The 17,857-nt window shown below is 35.0% G+C and overlaps 1 protein-coding gene across 12 annotated transcripts in view; it reads left to right on the top strand.

Annotated features, from left to right (window-relative positions):
• The window catches only part of LOC149556875 (uncharacterized), a 103,247-nt gene extending 93,636 nt beyond the window's left edge, over nucleotides 1-9,611 (top strand). For 8 of the 12 annotated variants that reach the window (XM_089831477.1, XM_089831481.1, XM_089831483.1 and 5 more), the window contains 2 exons: nucleotides 363-410; nucleotides 8,807-9,611. In XM_089831477.1, coding sequence (XP_089687603.1) covers nucleotides 363-410; nucleotides 8,807-8,905 — 147 coding nt within the window. In that variant the 3' untranslated portion in view covers nucleotides 8,906-9,611. The remainder of the gene's footprint in view (nucleotides 1-362; nucleotides 411-8,806) is intronic. The other 4 variants (XM_089831484.1, XM_089831480.1, XM_089831476.1 and 1 more) reach the window with 2 other exon arrangements.
• Nucleotides 9,612-17,857: the final 8,246 nt, after the last annotated feature.

Here is a 17,857-nt window from a genome sequence, read left to right as displayed (position 1 = left end):
AAGAAGAGTTGGAGGGGAAGCCAGAACCACCTCAATTGAACTAAATGTTTTGTGCAAGTTAGGGTTTCATGGGGTTGTACTGTAACAAATTAGCTTATGCATTGTAGTTTTGATAACATTAAATCCAATTATGTACATCTCATCTTTCTTCCTATAAGCATTTCTCTCAGCTTCACTGGGTTTAATGGGAAATAATTGAGGAAAAATATGTTAACAATTCTAAGAAATTTCTACGCCATTCATATCTCATGTTTCTGTGAATAAATCATTTACTATAACAGGTCAACAAAATTAAACAATTAGCGGCATAGAGTAAAAATACTAGAAACTGTTCTTAATCGAGTTCTTTGGCATTGGTGCAGGAACTCAAAACAGAAGACATTATGATGCGCTTGAAGGCTACTGAAACGGTATGGCTAGATAAACGATTCTGGACACTTGTAGTTGGATAGATATGTATATTGAACATTCTTTTTTAGGTAATTTTTGTAATGACCCTGCTCAAATCCGACCTTAAAATGCTGATTGAAGGCTCGAAGAATTTTGTCAAACACTTTGCATACAAGGGGTCATATGACTGATATAACTTTCAGATTGCTACAATAACTCTTGTTTCGATTTGCATCAAAGAGAATGCTTACAAAGACTCCAGATTGTCTAAACAATGACCTAACATGAATGTGCAACTAATTTTGGCAATATTCAATACAAATATGTGACTTAAACTACTTGCAATAGGCAGCTACAGCAATTAGTAATTATGACAAATACTTTGGATGCAACCTAGGATGGCATTAATGCACTTACAACCAAGTGGCATTAATATAAACACTTAGTATGCAAAATTATAACATTATTTATGCCAAAAAGAGAACTTTCAGCCAATTGACATTTTGTCAAACAATTGGCATGCAAACTAATAAGCTGATCATCAAACTCTAGGTTTGCAATATAGATAGTCTAAAAAATTACAACGCTTTTTCAATGGCAAAATCCTAGCCTTCTTTTGATACCAATAATGCCAAAGGGCAAACAAAGACAAGTACAATATGAAAATAGTGAAGTGCTGAAGCTATATTTTGTACTCAGCTGAAAACCTACATTTCTCAGAAAATATGTCAAATGAGAAGTGAAGAACTTGATTGTAGATGGCTGTAATAATTTTCTACAATGCTACCCCTTCTGCTTTGCCTTTTTTCCGATCTGCTTTTTCCACGTGCTTTTTCCGGATTTTCTTTTTTTCGTTTTTGCTTTTTCGAACTGCTTTTTCGGATTGCTTTTTCTGGAGCTTCTTTTCGGATTGCTTTTTTCGCCTGCTTTTTTTTTTCGGGCCTGCTTTTTTGGGCTGCTTTTTTCGGACTGCTTTTTTGGCCTGTTTTTTTCCTCCGGTTCTGCTTTAAAATGTTTCGGACCTGCTAGAAATGACCTCCAATAATTTCGGCCCTGCTAAAAATGCCTCCTGAAATGCCGAAATGCTGAAAATGGCCTTAGGCCCAATGATGCCCTAGCTGAAGTGACTGAAGTATCACCTCCAAATGTGCAACCCTTCAGAAGATATTTCACTTCCTCAGTTATGCAAATCCAAGAGAGTTTTCGTTCCCAAAGATCAACTGACTATCTGAAACCACTTGGCTCTACAATAGACTATGTGACTGAATCACAATTTGATGTCAAGAGAGAAATAAACAACTGGATGATCAGAATGAAGCTCGGGGTGCTTATTTATTCTTTTTTCTCCACTTTCTCCAGAAACTTCTAGAACATTATTTTATTTTATCTATTAAGTGACTTTATAAAATATTTTATAATTCAAGTCACTTTATTAAATTAATTAAATATAAAGTTACCTTTTAATATTTATTTATTTGATAACTTTATAAATAATTAACTTAATACCACTTATTTATTTAATTAAAATAATTAATTAGTCATCCTTATAAAATATTCATTATTTTGGACAACCTAATTAATTAAATTAATTAAATCAAATTGCCTCCAAAATGGGGACATGACAATCTTTTCATCATAAATGTCACAAATGAAGAAAATACATGGGAATGTGCCTGAGAGATCTTCTTGCCACATAGGCAAGGAGGTAAAGCATCTCTTCGCTTGTATCCAGTTGTAAAGAGTGGACCTTCTTGAGGCTGGAGAAACAAAATTCTATTGCCGATTCCAGCCGTAGATTGTTTACTGTCACGGATAAACAGGTTTACAATAACTAATAACTCTTTCTGAAGGTTTACAATTATTCCTGACAACATAGATTTGATATGATATGGGAGAATACCTGGGAGGAATCCATTGGATAGTGGGTATTTCCATGAGGATCTCTAATCGCAATTTTAGACAGAAGTATCATATTTATTTTTCCTTTTTATGTTATTCATCTTTGAGAAAGTGGCATCCATTGTGCATGACCATAGCAGCTATGTTTTATAACAATAGATCTGTTATTCAGGACGAGTGTTCTAAGGAGTACTTAAAAATTTGCAGAGGATTCTCTGACTCTGTTTTCCCAGGATGTGATTGGCTTCTTTTTCAAATCCTCCTTTATCTTTCAGGTCCCTCCCTTCAGGTTTCTCTCATTTGCCAGAATTTTTAATTTGTGTAGATATGATCTTGACTTTCTAGTTTTTCCATGGTATTCAGAGCTCTACTACTAGCTGAAGACCTTGGTTTCATGAAATGGCTTATTTTTGTACAGACCTTTGACCTTTTTGAAAGATTGATCTTGGTTGTGCCTGGTTGAAAAGATGTGCTCTTCTTTAATGGCAGATTATAACCTTTTTTTAAGCACCCAAAGTCTCTGCTCTATTTTTACATTGTAAGTGCAACTTGAGAGTTTCCTTCCTTAAGTTAGGTAGCATCTCTATTAGTCTGCTTTCATAGGAAATTGTTGAATAATGGATGTTTGTCTATGTTGGTGATCAAGCACATCTGAGGATCTTGAAAAACAGGTCTGAAGGTATTTAATTTTTAATTTATTTTATTTTATTTAGAGCGGAAACAGAACTGAAGTTAGGGGAGCATGGTCATAAAGAGCAGCCCATTACCTGCTCTTGGGCGCAACTCTTAAATCCTAATCTTTCTTGGGAGCAGAAGCAGATCTTGGTGATATAGTTAAGACCATAGTTACGTGGCTCAAACTTGGCTCAGGGTCTGAGCTTGCTGATATAGTTAAGACCATAGTTGTAAGACTTAGACTTGGCTTAGGGTCAGCAAGCTGATTCTGCACTTGGGCTTGAACTCACCGACTAGACTCAGCAAAATATTGGCAAATTGAAAAACCCTATAAATTCGGAGAATTTAATGATAGATTCAATAACCTTACTATATAGAAGTTAATTTGATCACTCACACAAGTATATGTCGGTCACATGAGTATAAACATAAATTTATAATTTTAGCTGAAGGAAACAACACATTTAGATAGATAAAGTCAGATTTATCCAAAATCATGGAATATGAGATGTGTGGCATCAAAAGTTGTTAAGAAATACCAAAACAAAAGCTAAAGTCTATGGCTTAGAGGAGCCGATATCACTTGACTTGGGTCCTCCTGCTTGGGCGCATAAGTTAGGTCCTAGATGACATCACAGCTAAGCTGCCCCGGGTTTTTGGAATTGGGGGACAGGGAAACAGGTTTTTGGGATGGATTTTTTTTAATTTGGAGCAAAGGATGACAGGGGATGGCAGTGGAGACTTCTATATAAAAAATGGAGAAGATTTAAAATATATAGGAGATTTTAAATATTCATATGAAAACATGGATAAAGCATGGTTATCTTCATTATAGAACCTTAACATTGATATAATGTTTGTAGCTACACGATATCTTCCTTTGTCTCGTTAACATTTACACCAACATCCTTGGTGTCTACTTGTGATCTACCCTTTTCTGCCAGGGCTACTGCATCAACTTCTCCACTTGGTCAACCTAATCGAGGTCCTCATCAGTAAAGACAATGGGCCTTTGTGGTCCAATCAGAGCATATATCAACGTCCTCGAGTGTGATAGGGGATAAGTCACACACTAAAATCTGTTTGTGGTGAAGATGAAGGTTGTAATGAACATAGACTAGAGTATTTAATCTCTGCATGGATGGTCTATTTTGCTTCTTGCAGTCTGGCATATGGTGGATGTGGAAGCGGAAACATGCGGATGCGGGATGCGACCGGAAGCCCTGTGGATGCTTCCTGGAAGCCATCCATAAACGAACTTAAATTTCAGAAGCTGTAATTACTCAACAATATTAACAAATTGCAGGTTTACCCCAATTGCAGTCATCTTGTGCATCATGTGATCTCCAATCACTCATATTAAACCGAATAAAGCGGCAGCAAATAACTTCTCAAGTTATTCCTCATAGTCAGCAGGATTATCAGACACAAAGTATTCGAAAATTGCACTTGCTTATGTGACACTGGGCAGTGCAGAGCTTTCAACCGAACAAATCAACATCAGTCTCCAACAGCAACAATCATCCCAATCCCAAGAGATACATCATCAGCAGAATCAACAACAACATTATATATATATCCGCACACACACACACACATGCACATATATGCATCTGCATCCCCCCCCAAAAAAAAAAAATCCTGCATCCGCATCAAATAGGTAACTTAGTGGTTGGCTCAATATTCAAATTGTAATACCCTGAAGTTTTGGTACCATACCACAAATTCTTCTGAACATGCATTTGAGATGAGAAAAATAAAAAGAGGAGATATTTTTAGTTTTAAACTTAAGTTATGCTCTCAATATTTTTTTCACATGTTGACAATGATAATTGAGTTGTCTTGCATATATCAGAGATATAAAAAAAGATCTGTGTTGTGGACTATCTATACTTTAACAAGAGAATTAAGTGTCATCCACTTTATCATTGTGTATAGATCTGTCAGTTACTCATCCGCCTTAAAGTTAGTGAAAAATTGGAATGTTGGATTGAGGAAATAAGCAACTGCCATAGGGGCTTGTGAAGTTGGAGGTGTCATTACCTATCAATGATTTCCCAAATGGTGAGATATTCATATTCAACACCGATATTAGTGGATTTAATGGTCTCTTAGGTCTTATCCATGCCCTCATTTATATAGTCCTTAGTGAGTTTCTCCTCATCCAGAATTTGTAGAACTACAAAAGGCTTTGTGAATTGCGATTATTGTGAAACATCAACATAAGTGTGAACAAGAATAAACAAATAAAAGAAAAATATGAATAAAATATAATCTGGAATTAGATTTGCCTTTGCAATCTCTTCACTTGGTACCCAAAAGCTTTGCTATCAAGCATCCATTTTGCCACATCAACCCCACATTACTCTTAGCATATGATTATGGCTTTAATGTGATGAAATTGGTTGCAAATCATGTTATTTCAGGGTGATTCATCTCGTTCCCTATGAATCACCTCGTTCTGTTGAGAACCCATGTGTGATTGTATATGAATCTACAAATTTTTTGTTAAATCCATACATGCTTCGATGCGCGAAGTCTTACCAAGGTCCTCGAATAAGGTTAGGAGAATGAGTAGCAAGACGGAGTTCAAGGCAATGATGGGTCCATGAGTAGTTTACTTGCAACAACATAATTTGTTGCATTATCCATAACTACATGCATCACATTTTCCTCACCCACCTTAAGCTGTGACTTCCTCCAAAGATTCACAAAGGAACTTGACACTTTTGGTGTGTTTTGAAGCATCAGTAGCTTTGAGGAATACATTGCCTTGTGAGAAAGAATAAAAATAATGATTCAATAAAGCATGGAATACAGATATTTATCATTGAATACTTAAGAAAGAAACAATAAAGTTCGGCAATGTTCTTTTCCATTTATCCATCCAAACATTGGTCATGATGGTTCAACCCTCCTTCCTCCGCATCAATTGCTACTCTTCTATTGTCGTTTTCACATCAGCCATAGTTCATGATAAGATGTGGCCCTTCATTTCCTCATCATTAGGGGCTTTGAACCTCACACCAGAAACAATAATGTCATCAACCATGCTTTTTGCCAATAAGGAGACCTAGCTCATAAAAGTAAAAAGTAAAACTTGTACTGTAAAATGGATTTTATATTTGAATTTGACATACCTCTATATATAAAACCTCAAGAGAAAAATCAAGCTTTAACTTTAGAAACAAACATAACAAAGAATATCCGGCCGCATGGAAGAGAATGATGTCCAAAAGTCCCTAAATGCATGTTTGGCTGCATCATGTTTGTCCTTGTTCCAACCCATCCTCTCAAATGACTGCTAGAACTTGGGGTAATGCATGCAAAACATATAAATCTAACCTAGACGCACAAGCTCTAGGTCCACTAGGTTGTTTGGTCTTGTGGACTTATTAAAACATTCATTCCTTCATTCATTGTTAACTTTGGCACTAGCATTGCCACTGCCATTACCACAATGAAATGGAGGAATCGAAGAAGATTTTCCACTTCCACTAATAGCTACCATCTCCTCTCTTTGCTGCTTTTTAATTATTTTTGCTGCCGAATGGTTTTCTGATTGCATTAGGACTTTGCACATAACTTCAGGAGGCACAAGTGGGCATGAAGGAGCATCAGACTCATGTTTGCAAGCTGGTATTTGGATCTATTAATAACTGCCCCATGAAAAGTTGTTTTGCAATGTATAACAATTTTTTTACCTTTCTTTTGCCCAAGGGGAATGTTAGCATGTTAACAGCAAGGGGGCCTTTCTAACTAGGGTTCAAGTAATTGTGATAAAGATAATTTATATTTCTCAAGAATGCTGCAATAACATAGACATAGAAAAAAAAAACATTTGTGGTTAAAAATTCAACTTATATAAAAAATAGGAATTGCAATTATAAAACTAGATATATTTTTTTTTTATTAAGGACACAGTTTGTTCAACAAAAAAACTAATTACAGCAAGGGTTTGTTCTTTGATCCACTAAAATAAAATAAAAAAAAGAAAGGAAATCTAAAACAAAAGTGAATATAAAAAAAAACCTGCAAAGACATTGTGATAAAGACAATTTATAAATCTCAAGAATAGTGTAATAACTTTATAAGTAGACAAAAATAAAATGTGCTTTATAATTAGTGTAATATAAAAAATGTAGAGTTTGCAACTATAAAACTAGATTAAAAAAAAAAAAATTACCCAATTTTTGTTCAACTAAAAATTACACACCTAGGGTATTCTTCTATCCATTAAAATAAAATAGAAAAAACAAAGAGATGTAAATGAAAATTTAAGTTTCTGTTATCGATAAGTAAAACAAAAAACCTTCAAAATACAAATTTACCTCTTTAACTCTTGCTTGGAACCAATAGGATCTCTTTCCCATCCTTTGCAGAGATCTCTAGATGCACCCAAAGTAGCTGCAAACCTGCCCAAATGCGAATCAACTGCCAATTTTGGTCCAAACTTCTGACTGGTTTCCCTGCAATGCAATTCAAATTTGGCCCAAATATCTCATCTTCTCCTTCTACTTGAAAACGAAATGAAGTTGCCTTTATGGTGGAGGCAATTAGGAGAAAAAAAAATAGAGTGAAAATGCTGTTTTTTTAGGCCTTTTTAAACCCAACCATGTGAGTGATTTTAGGGCTTGAGACTCTAGCAAATCGGGGAATTATGATATTGCTATCAGGAATACTTATCTGCTGAGTCAACAAATTCAGTGGGGGTGGCATGCCTTGGACTCACCTTGTTTAGATGAGTTTTTTAACACTGGTTTAGACAGTGGTTTTTGGAGTGGAAAATGATAGGATGTATTATGGAGAAGCGTAGTCTTAAAAGCACTATTTAACAGGACAGAATCCTGAACTGTTGGGATGACAAGTGAACACCATACAAAAGGTTATATCATCAAGTGGTTTGGAATTAGACGAGTATGATTTGGTTTCTAATTTGCAACTGTTTAAGGCTTACTCATTGTAACAGTACCCAACCAATTTATCTATAAATGGAATCACGTGGCATTGCCTCTTGAAGGTTGAACCATCTCATTAATTTTTTGAATTCCAATCCTTGAGGTTTCACCAGCTTGTTTATATTTGTCACATCTTTTCAATTCTTGTATCTTTCTCTATCAACAGACAGATTCATTGCCAGACTTTCTAGATTAGTCCATTAGTGGCATTTCTTGCAATGATTTCCCATTTCAGATGCCTAACTGAAGCCAAACTTGAAGAATTTTGACTGTTTTGTTGGGTCGCAATTTTTTGTTTTTTGCATGGGAGTGAAATTTTACATTGCTTAATAGTTGCATCCTAAATTCTGTTGATCTTTCTCAGTTGCTGTCAGAACTATTTTAATATGTAATGATAAAATATGAGCTCTTTAAAGCATACTGACTTCTGATATGATAGATGCTTATTGATTATATATCACATTAAAAACTTATTTTGGCATATCTAGCCAGTTTCCAGAATTATTTTGCAATTCAATGTTTATTAATAAGATGACCAGTGCTAAGGCCACTGATAGGAGTTTTAACGTAGCACTATTAGTTTAAGACTCTTTTTATTTCTTTCGTCATTTTAAAAAGCATTCTGTAGCCTAATTAAAGCTGATGACAATTTTTTGGAGGGATGTATTCACTTACCATTTTTCTGTCTCATGCTCTTATTTTCTCTGTAGCTCATCTTGGAAATTTCTTTTGTTTATGTCAATCATACTTGAGAGAGAGATTTTAATGTACTAAAGCTGTTTATTCATGATTACAGGCAAAAACAAAGCTGTTTCTTTTGTTTATGTCAGTCATACTTGTGAGAGAGATTTGAATGTACTAAAGCTGTTTATTCATGATTACAGGCAAAACCGCAGCTTGTTTATAAGAAGAGGAAAAGCAAAATGAAGCATTGCATTGCTGAGGAGGGTCAAATCAGGATTGAAGGACCAACTCCTCTTTGAAGCACTTGGACAGGTAGCATGGAGCAATATACCCAGGCAATCTGATTTCAGAGACATGTGGACCTTAAGGCTATGTTGACCATATTTTTACTGCCCAAGTATTCATCTATTTTGTATGGGCACTATGACGAATTGGAAACTGCCTCAAAAAACTCACAGAATAAGATTTTAAGATGAAGATGGCATTCTTTGGAGCTTACATATGTTGGCTTATGATGACAATGGCATTTTAAAATGATGATTATCTGAACCTGTCTTGATGCCATGCGGGAGTTGTATATATGGTGGGCTCTGTTGAGAAGGATCATGATGATAGTGTAAAATGATGCTTGTAATGCAAGGATGCACATAAAGAGGGAAGAGAGAAGGGGGCTAAAGGGCTGGATGAGAGTTATTGTGAGGGACAGGGGTTGCTTTTAAGACTTCGCAATCTAGAAAGTCATGGAGGGTGGGAAAAGATACCATCGAAAACAACGGGTTTCTGTGTCAGTGGCATGTTTTTTTTTCCAGAATTGTTGAAGCCTCAAGGATGGAAAAAAGCATTTTTAGCTTGGCAGATAGTAAAGGCACACTTTGCATCATGTGAAAAATGTAATGGTAGAAGAGAATCTTGAAGGAAATATTTCTTTGTTCTTCCAATGAACATCTTTTAATGTCTGGCACCTGTGATAATCTGAGCAATTTGATAATTTGACATTTTTTAACACCTTTTTTTGGTACTGCTTTTTATATGTTTTCCTGGCTCCATTGAGTTATTTTTTAATGTATGAATATATGAACTACCTGTGTTCAATTGTAATGAGGACATTATTGTGAAGCGATGGGGAATTTTGATGAAAGAAGGATTGATGCTACAGAGGCCTTGAAGATCGTTTGGTGACCTGCTTTGGAAATATCTCAGGCCTGTCACGCAACAATCACAGATATCCTTAGAATGTTACATTCATTTCTATACGGAGAATTGAACATTCACAAGCTGTAGAAGGATTGGAGGCCTTATCATGCCACACATCTCAGATCTTTGTGAGATGCAACCTACAAAAATGTAATTGTAATTATAGAACTATTGTTAGTTTACACTGGTTCTAATAGCGTGTCATTATTTCCAAGACATTGTAGAATTATTTTTGACCTTTCTGTAGTTTCATATCAATCCTAAATATATTCGAGAAAAGCATAGGTCCAAATTATTCTGACATCGCTTTACATTGCCCTTGCAAAAGAAATGTACTTGTGGTGTTCCAAGGGGGGTGCAATCCACCTCCCAAAATGTGCCTGCATTTTTTGAGATGGGGGTTTTGGGAATTGCTCATCCTTGAGCAACCTCCACAACTAGATAAGGGCCATCTTTGGGACATCTACCTTAGGAATGGGATGTTTTTGGGCCACCCCCTTGATTTTGAGACTTATAAGAAGTCCTAGGGATGTCCTAGGACATTGATGGAGCTTGACATGCCTCAAACACATGAAAGAGATATCTAAAAGAAAGCGAAACATTAATTTTAATATTTGTGCCACTAGCCCTAGCTCTAATTGTTTATGGAACCAATCACAATCATAAACATTCACAAAAAACAATAAATATGAATCCCAACGTAACTCCAAATCAATATCAAGTTTTAAAACATAAACAAGGTAACTCCAAATCAATATCAAGTTTTAAATCATAAACAAGGTTGCAAGAGTAAACATTTGGATGCACCTCTTCGAAAGTGGTGAGAGGGTAGCATTGGGACATGCACCTTTTCATTGGTTTAGTGTGATGATAATAAATAGAAAGTAAAAGTAGAAGAATAAGTAGGGGAGAGGAGCCAAAATGTGCGCAGGGTGTTTGATATATTAGTGGAATAATGTGGTTCCCACACTGGTGCATCTAACCAGAGAGTAGTGAAAAAATTCAATAAAGTTTAAAATTTCATTCATAAATAGTAGCCCACAAGCTATATATATATATATTCCTAGCCATAAACAAAATGACGCCTGTCCCAAATTCAACGTGTACTTTGATAGATTCTGTAAGTGTGGCCGAATGGGCCATTCGTAACAAAATTACATTGAAACCTTATTTTAAATAAATTCAAAGCCAAAAGGTTCATATGTCAATTTGTTAGATGTACATGAGGCTCATCAGATAAGGCATAACCCAAAGTAACGACCAAATATTACCACAAGAACAACTACAAACTTGAAAAAAGCTACATACTGGCGATGGAATGTAAACAATAAAACCAGTATTGCTTACTAACATGCGACCACCCTACAACTATTGAGATTACCATGTTCCATCGATCCAACCACAATGTTTGCTTCGTTCTATCTAAAGTGCATGTCTTGTGGTCTTTCAACATTTAACTACATGCTCTCACTAATAATTTTTTTTTGTAAAATCACCAATTCACATTCAAATGCCATTAAATTTGAGTTTAATTCAATGATTTTTGACAAATAAAACTGAGAATTCAAAATTCAAATTTAAAAGAGCACACAAACTAAATACATCGCACCAATTGAGAAAACTTGTTTCATACAAGTAAACTTCAAACAAATGATTTATTCCCATTTATGCCATTGAAAATCCGTAAAAAAGGAGGTAAGCACAAGATACAAGCAAGAAGAGTTCATTTTTTTTAAGGTATGTTTACAATTTTATATCATGTACTACTTTTATTTCATTTCCATTCTCACTTTCTATTTTGTATGTTAACAATATTTCCTCAACACATCACATTCCATCTTCATTTACTATTCTGTTTGCCATACTTTAACGTGTCTATAAATTATCAATTATTGTGGGTTTTCAACTCAATTTCAGCAAGTTACTTCCTTCTTGTTTATTTCTATTTTACACGCTTCTTTTCTTACTTAACACGTTCTTTCTTTCATTGGATTCCATGCTATTCTTTTCACTTTTGTTTTATTTTTATGTACTATAATTGACTTTCAATTTATTTTCACATATTAAACTCAAACATATTAATATGTTACAATTGATTGAAACAATACTTAAATACCTTTTAGTTTGGAGCTTTGGGCTCTTTCCTGGACTTTGACCTGTTTGTTTTCATTGCTAACAAGGACTGTAGGTAACTACAATCTATAGATCAACATAGTCATGGTTTACAAATATCATTAGATTTACCTAGAGGTATGCTTTTAGAACTCACCGATATGTTAACTATTATCGATTAAGTCATGGTTTATATGTATTGAACATGTATTACTAGAGGTAGAACTCAAAAATTCTCTAGAATTCATGTACATAATGAAACATTTTGAACTCTATGCAAGGTCAACAATCAGCTAAGTTCCCAAAATAATATCATGGTACAATAAAACATAATTTTTTTTTGCATTGTTTCCTTCCTGCTTACTATCATTTTTAAATATTTGAAGTAGCTGTTTGAGATCCTCATGGTTTGTTTGGATTTATTGAAATTCAATTCACTTTTATTGTACTACCATTTCTATTAAATTCATTTCAAGTATCTTGTTCTTTTGTATTTCACATCTTTACATCTTTACAAACTTATAACATTTTTTTGTATTGTTTCCCTCATATTTATTTCATTTTTAGTTTTCTACACCCTTACTGGCTATTGGAAATCCTTCCCATTTGTTTGGATTCCTCAAAATTTTAGGAACTGTCACCGTTCTATTCTTTCTACATTATCCTTGATGTGCAACTCATTTTTAAGAGTCCATTCCTTTCTATTATTGCCTTCTTGTTAATGAAATATCCCAAACTGAATATTTACTTGATTTCTTTTTCGACAATATATTCAGGATTTAAACATAGGCAAATGTATTACGAAACACAATAAAAACTAGTAGGTTTACTAGTAGATATTAACCCGTTCTTTCTCAAAATAAGTTTTAGTATTCAAGCATATGGAAATGTGTTACAAACCAACTGAATGAAACCAATAAACTCTCATAAAACTCCCTTAAACAATGATATTACATTATACAACAACAATACAATAACCAACATTCAAAATCCAATCTTAAACATAGTTTTTCAGTTAGATTCAAACACTAAGAGAAGAACCTGTAAGCACATATGAGACACCTGAAGTGACATCTCCACAGACAATGGGTTTGCATCCATTGTCTGCCAGGACGACGGGCTACATCCTCACACTGGCTAAAAGTTGAAGCTTTCTGAAAACTCTCCCAAGAGAGAAACTAAAATCTAAATAATAAATCAAGCATGCCAAATGAAAGAGTCTATTCTCCTTTTATCCTTACAGCTGTGACTCTTCAACTCCCCTCTTGACATTCGTCTTATCTCTCCTTTTCCTTTTAGCCCACTTTATAATATTAAATTGACCTTTTATATTTTGAGTCCACGCTCTGCAAGTCAATTTTAATATTATATATAATATATCTTTAACTTTTCTAATGTCCCAAAATGGGGACATTACAAATCTCCCCTCCTTGAAATTGCATTTCCTCAAGCAATCAGTACGAGGATCCCATACAAATTTGCAAGTAGTCGTGTAGCTGAATTTGAAAACAAATCCGGCCACACTGGGAAGCAAGGTGTCACTCTACAATCCATCCAACAACTAGATCCCTGATTCCCATATAAATCTATGAAATATCACTGCACTTGTAGACTGTACAATTCTGTCTATCCTCGCATCCAATTTCAAACTAAGTATCCCTGATTCCCATATAAATCTATGAAATATCACTACACTTGTAGACTGTACAACTCTGTCTATCCTCATATCCAATTTCAAACTAAGTAGAACTATAACCAAATCCTCAATGAGCCATAGATACATACTATCAACACCTAGATCCCAAACCCTGTTGTCATAACCATCTGATATGATGAAGTAGAAATATATCAAGGGGCTATGTATAACCCAGTAGATGATGACGAACCATCTTAAATAGATGATGTAAGAAATGAGCTGGCTCAAGAGGTGAAAATAACACCTTGGGCGCATCAAATACTATACTGTTGTCATCAATTTGGAGTACCTTTGGGGACATAGGTACTGTGAATAAGAATAAAGTTGAAGAACCGTTCCTTGTGATCGAAACATAACTCTCATCAATAAAACACCAAAATCTATCTAATGGTTGATGTATGCAATCCAACTCCTACTTGGTGTGAATTTGGGAACCTTGTTTGTATCGATTCAATGACGAGTAACTGTAGTCGATTCACTACTCTCATTTTGTGACCCAGATTCACTGTTAGGAATTGTACCAGGATCAAATACTCTGAAATCAAAACTGTCCTCTTCATGGTAATTAAATTCCCTCGTTTATCACAAAAATGGGATTATTAGAAGTCCAATCAACATCTAGTTCAAACAAAGGGTTGTCTACAAGCTGAATGTGATCTAAAATTCTGGTGCTTGATTGTTTGGGGCAGCTGTCCAAGTTGTATGTCTATTGAATGCTATCAAGTTCATCAATTACTTCTTGGAAAAAAACTCCTGCCTTTCTTTACCCTCATGTTTCTAGGAATGATTTGTGATCCTAATCTGATTTTCTACTTCTTGAAGAGAAATACGAGCGTCGTCTAATGCCTCATGAATATACTTAAGTTCTCTATTGAGCTCCATAATCTCGTTCCTTCCTTTATTTGATTGATCAATATGCATTTCAATAACCTTAAGAATATAGTCCCTGTCGGACATCAAAAATAAATAATTTGATTTCATAGTCTCAAGAGTTGCTTTGATCACCCACCAATCAACGACAAGCCAATCTCCTTCCACTCCCTTTTGAGCCTTCCTGTAGAGATCTTCAACCATTTTGTGAGTGTTGTCATAATGTACCAAGGAGACCACCACCATGTCTTCACTAACCTTTAGCTGGTTCTTTTAGGTATGCATTTCATTGTTGTCATGTTGAAGCAGTTGATTGTATTGCAGTGTCATCTTAGTTTGTTCCTCCAAATTCATTAGAAATATATGGTTCATCAGACCTCTCAAAATCATAAGCATTCTTTCCCCTGTTCTCTTGATTTGTATGTAAAGACCCAAGGGTTACCATATTATCATTTTTAAATAATGACTCATCATACAAAGGCCCTAATCTACTATTACCCCGTGTATAATAGACCTCATCAACTTGCTTTTCAAAGCTAACCTCCGATTCACCCACGTAGAAACTTGCACCCTGTGTAACATCTTCTATGTGATCACGAGAAGGATGCAATTCAATGGTAGATGACTGCTCTTCTTTTTCAAGACCTTCTATTTGATGATTTTGGTCTACTGGAAATTCTTCATGCATATTTTTGCACTGGTATTTTGCAAGGAGATCTTGAACCAATTCCAAATACTTTCTTTTCACCATATCAGTCTTATTTTGGAGATTCAAATGGAGGTCCATGTAGTTATTGAAAGGTAACTCTTTTTGAATATGTGGAGGAATTTGTTGTACTCATCATACATATCGAGCACCTCTGTTCTTACATCACATTATGAATTTTGCACTACTTCTTGTTATACTTTAACTAGATCTCTTCTGACCATTTCCAGATCGCTTGTCATTCCCATAATTCCTTCGAAGATATTACAATCATACACTTTTTTCCCAACTTCTATTCTAGACTTGGCTTCAACCCAAAACTTCCAATTTTCTCAAATAATGTTGTCAATAGTTGGGGGGCGCCCACACGATGTCACTAGAGTGCTTCAACAACCCTACAATCCAACTTTTAGATAGACATAAGTTCTTTGCTGCAAGCTTCACCCTCTATTCTTCTACTCAAATACTCTGAAATTATGTCAAATAATTCGGTTTCTATTACAAGCATGTCTCTATTTGGTTCAACCAAGTACAGAGATTTGGATGGCTCATCTCAAAGGCATTCGCTGTATGCAAAAAGCCATCAACATTGCCAACAACTTCTTGTAGATTTTCACTCTTCCTTGGTATTGTTAAGGTAATAGCACTGTCCAAAATTTTCTGACTTAAAAATAAAATAATACAATATTCAACTACAACAAACAACTACCTCCAACACCCTTGTTACTAGTGATCAACAATGTTCGTCTTGCATGAGGTTTGCAGCTAGTTCCCACTAAGGGAGATTGCACAATGTTTCCAAACTGTTTGTTTTCGCCATACACATTGCTATGCAAAGCAAGTCTGCTGACATGAGTTACTCTCAGACTCCATTAGTTCCATAGGTCTCACAAGTTCCTCCCTCCATATGCCATGTGAGTAATTTACCTATGCCTGCAACTACTTCCAAGAGACATTTAGTAACCTTCAAACTTATCACTCAACCACAACAATATTTTATCAAGCTTTTGAAGAATATGTAGACTTTACAATTGCAACTGATAGTATTGACTTCCCATACTTCTAACTAGTAATCGCCCTGTTTAAAGCTTAATATATATTCCAAAATGACTGAAAGGGCCTCCTAGTCTTCGTGTAACAACAACTTTTATTCAGTATAATTTCAAAGTGATGCTCTAGTCTGTATTGCAAACTTGGAACTTAAGACCGTATTAGTATTTAATTTCTTCCTAGACACCCAATGTATGCATCTTGCAAATTCTTATTTTTGGCATTTTGACACAACCTTGTAGTGATATTCTACCTGCTACAAGTACAAATATCCCTTCTCCTTTACCAAGTTGTGACCAAACTCTGTGTATCAAAGCAAAGTCACTACATAATACTGCTAACTCCTTAATTTTCTCAATTGATACTTCCAGAATTGGAAATGACACCCGATGGAGCCTTAGAGAGCCAATAACTTTTAAAAGTTTTTTGGGGCTTCTCAACAAAACCAATGCTTCCCTGCATTCACATCACCTTTTTGAAGATAAAATTCATGACAACCAAAATGACTTTCTGATAGAAATGCTCAAAACTGAGAGGATAACCAATATTAATCACTGATGATTATTATCACTTGAGAATTGTAGAGATGGTCCCTAATGTTACACAAATTTTTCTTGAGAGTAGTCGGTGAGTGTCATGATAACTCCCAAAATTGAAAGAACCACCGAGAAACACGGTATTCCCTCAAGACTTCCTTAATTTCCACAAACACCATAAAAGCATGGATTATGATAGATTTGATGTGTTCTGAACCTTCAACAAGTGGAATACATGTAAGTGTTTTTACTTCGAAACATAAAAGTTCTTTTCACTTAACACTCAAGGACTCTATGACGACAATTCACAAGTTCACGACAAGAGGCAATAATTAGATTATTTGATATTTCAATCTTGAATCATAGGCAACTAGTAGATACATGTCAAAATTCACAACCTTGTAGATAGGTCACTAATTCAAAGGGAACTATCTTTGCTTATTGGGATACCTGTAAATACATTACTTCCATGAGAGACATTACATTTTTTTTTTGGAGATGACTAACCGATAAGAAAAGGGAATAACTATTTGGTTTGAGGTGATGAGATTTTGCAACACCTAGCAATAATATCATGTCAGGGACGTTAATTTCTCTCTCCAGATGACTCAATATTCCCCAGTGACAATGAACAGAACCCCTTAGATCTTTTTCCAATAACACTCATAACTGCTCGGCTCGATAATTAATCATCCGCAATCAGGAAGAAGAGTCACTTCAAACAATAACAATCTTTACTAATATTTGGTTGATCCTCAAATAAATTAATGAGATGTATACACTAGCAGTGCCTAGTTTATTATCTTGATATATTGAACTTTGGCAATTCTCAAACAAATATTGTTGTCCCACTGAATAAAAAGATAGTGGTCCGATAGAATTTTCTTATTATTGCTGACATTGAAAACCATAAATTTCTTGGGACGCACAATGGTATGGACTGTGATATCCACGATTTCAATGATTCCAAATTACTCAGTGCCCATGAAAAAGAAGTGAACCTTTGCGATTAGTTTAAAGTTGTAACTTATACTTACTTGCAATGATATAATTTCGATTTGTGAATATGAATATAGTGAGCCAACAC

Source organism: Cupressus sempervirens, chromosome 5 (genome assembly GCF_028749045.1).
Source record: "Cupressus sempervirens isolate cs-2001-9-10 chromosome 5, ASM2874904v1, whole genome shotgun sequence".
Lineage (NCBI taxonomy): Eukaryota > Viridiplantae > Streptophyta > Pinopsida > Cupressales > Cupressaceae > Cupressus > Cupressus sempervirens.
The sequence above is the reverse complement of the archived record's forward strand: the minus strand, read 5'-3'. Positions and strand labels throughout refer to the sequence as shown.